Raw genomic sequence first — 2,396 nt, 5'->3', positions numbered from 1 at the left:
CACCTACATATGTCGTGAGATTTGAACTGATGATCTCAAAGTTATCAGTTAAGCACCTTAACCAACGAAACATATAATTAATTACTAGCTATATGCCCTTGTTTGAGGAAACCGGTTTTTTCCTTTTAAGATACTCAACAAATCAAAAAGACAATGAACTAGATTTGAGTTTGATTATTCTATTGAGAAGACGTAAACATTAATTAATATTCTAAAATTTGATGATCGATTAACTGATTTATTCAAATTCAATCTATCAATTAAAAATTAATATCGAATATATCCAGAAAATCAAAGTTGGTGTATTGTCTATTACTCTCAGAACGGAGTCATATATACAATTAATATCGACAACCACCAGTTTGTAATTTTCTTTTTCTTCTTTAAAAAAAATAAAAATAAAAAATCCCAAACTGGTTTTAATAACCAAACTAGCCACGATAGATAAGACATAATCCGAAACAGAGACGGAAGGGGAAATGAATAACCGAGTCCTCTTGCTTGTAGTTGGCACCACCATTCGCACTAATCGCTGCTTCTTCCCACACCGCTTCTTCACTTGCAGGTATCTCCTCTCCTCTCCTCTCAGGCCTTGTCTACTTATAGTCATAGCTGCATGCCTTGCTTTGTTTGCAGGACCATTCATATGGAAACCCATAAGGTTGAGGTGGTGGTGGCCGACCCTCACCTGTTGGATGCCAAAGTTGCCGCTATTCGGAATGCGGGTCCCCCCAAACTTAAGGTTTCATTCCCTCCCCCATGTTTTCACTTCACTCATTGCCTCTGCATTTTGTTACAATTGTATGTATGTGATTGTCAACAGGTTATAGCAGATTTTGATGCCACACTGACCAAGTACAGGGTCAATGGCTGTCGGGGACAAAGTAGGCTTTCTCTGTCTTGTGTTTGTTTGCTTCACTTCTCTGTTTAATTTGCCATGTAGTTCATGGATTGATAACAAGCCTAGGCAGTCATGGTCTTTTGCAACAGGAGAATCCTGAATATGATAACAAGAGGCGTCAGTTATACGAATACTATCATCCGTTAGAGTTTTCCCCAACTATTCCAATTCAGCAGAAAACTCTGCTTATGGAAGAATGGCAAGTCAAGTCCCAACCTCTATTTTCGTTTGTCGGACATATGTCACTTCTATGCTTCTATGTCACTTAACTTCCATGCAGTGATTTTATTGTAATGTAATCACATACTACTGATTTTGTTATTGCCCAATAGAAAAAGATACTGATTACATTGGCGCAGGTGGGGAAAAACTCATTCTCTTTTGGTTGAAGGAGGCGTTACGTATGATGGGATAAAGCAATCTGTTGCTGATTCAGCAATCTCTTTTAGGGAGGGTGTTGTTGAATTATTTGAGTTTTTAGAGGTGAGTTTCATTTTACATATAATTATGGGAGTGTATACCCCTCTTTTTCCTTTCTTATCCCGCAAAGACTTTCATATTTTTATTGTGTATTTGGTTATGTTGGCCATCTATTATTTGCTGCAGTGTCTACAGACTTCTTCTTATTTCCTCCCTCTTTCTCTCTGTTCTCTTTTTCTGTATCGGTAGGTACCAAGGAGAACTTTGAAAGAACTTTACTCATTAGGTTTTACCATACACTGATTATTTCCCACTTGCAGAAAAGAGACATTCCCGTTCTTATATTTTCTGCAGGACTTGCGGATATCATTGAGGAGGTTAGTTAAGTTTTATTGCCATTTTTCTCTTGTATTGTCACAAAAATTATTGTATGCTTATGTGTATCTATTCTCATCATTCTAGGTCCTGAGGCAGAAAGTTCACAGATTATTCAAAAATGTGAAGATCGTCTCCAACAGGATGGTCTTTGATGAAAACGGCCGCCTTGTATCTTTTAAAGGTGTTCAATAATCAATACTGATGAATCTTTCTCACACTGATCATAATTTTCACTATTTATTATTGAAACATAATTCTTTGTATCCCAGAAGCTAGTTGGTGAAATAATAATAAGAACGATAATAAGATAAAATAAAATAAAATAATTTGTGTGAGCAATCATAGGATCTTTTGCATGTGCTTTTGACCTTAAAAGTTCTTCTTCTTTTGTATTTTCCTTTATTAGAAAGGCTGACAAAAAGGTAAGCATTCCCTTCCATGCCTGGTCTAAACCCAGGACTTGAAACACACCCCTCCATTTGTAAGGAGGCTTATATGCTACTAGCTCTGAGGCCATTGGAAAATGGTACAAAATTGCAGCCTCTGCTTTCCTTTTGTGTTTCATTTCTTTTTAAACAATTTTTTTTTTTTTTTTCTATTATGATAAACATATGCAACCTTATAGTCTTATACTATGAAGTAAACTTTTTGCTCAGGTGAGTTCTTTTGCCATTGAATGAACAACCGGGTACTTCAT

At 36.3% G+C, this 2,396-nt stretch overlaps 1 protein-coding gene across 1 annotated transcript in view; it reads left to right on the top strand.

Annotated features, from left to right (window-relative positions):
* Positions 1-469: 469 nt before the first annotated feature.
* Positions 470-2,396, top strand: part of LOC101292450 (cytosolic 5'-nucleotidase 3-like) — a 5,509-nt gene continuing 3,582 nt past the window's right edge. Inside the window, exons 1-7 of the mRNA XM_004307022.1 lie at positions 470-565; positions 637-742; positions 824-884; positions 968-1,100; positions 1,261-1,384; positions 1,642-1,698; positions 1,784-1,880. Of these exons, the coding sequence (XP_004307070.1) occupies positions 480-565; positions 637-742; positions 824-884; positions 968-1,100; positions 1,261-1,384; positions 1,642-1,698; positions 1,784-1,880 (664 nt within the window). The 5' untranslated portion in view covers positions 470-479. The remainder of the gene's footprint in view (positions 566-636; positions 743-823; positions 885-967; positions 1,101-1,260; positions 1,385-1,641; positions 1,699-1,783; positions 1,881-2,396) is intronic.

The sequence above is a fragment of the Fragaria vesca genome, linkage group LG7, assembly GCF_000184155.1.
Source record: "Fragaria vesca subsp. vesca linkage group LG7, FraVesHawaii_1.0, whole genome shotgun sequence".
Lineage (NCBI taxonomy): Eukaryota > Viridiplantae > Streptophyta > Magnoliopsida > Rosales > Rosaceae > Fragaria > Fragaria vesca.
Note: the sequence above shows the minus strand (reverse complement) of the source record. Positions and strands in the feature narration are given on the sequence as shown.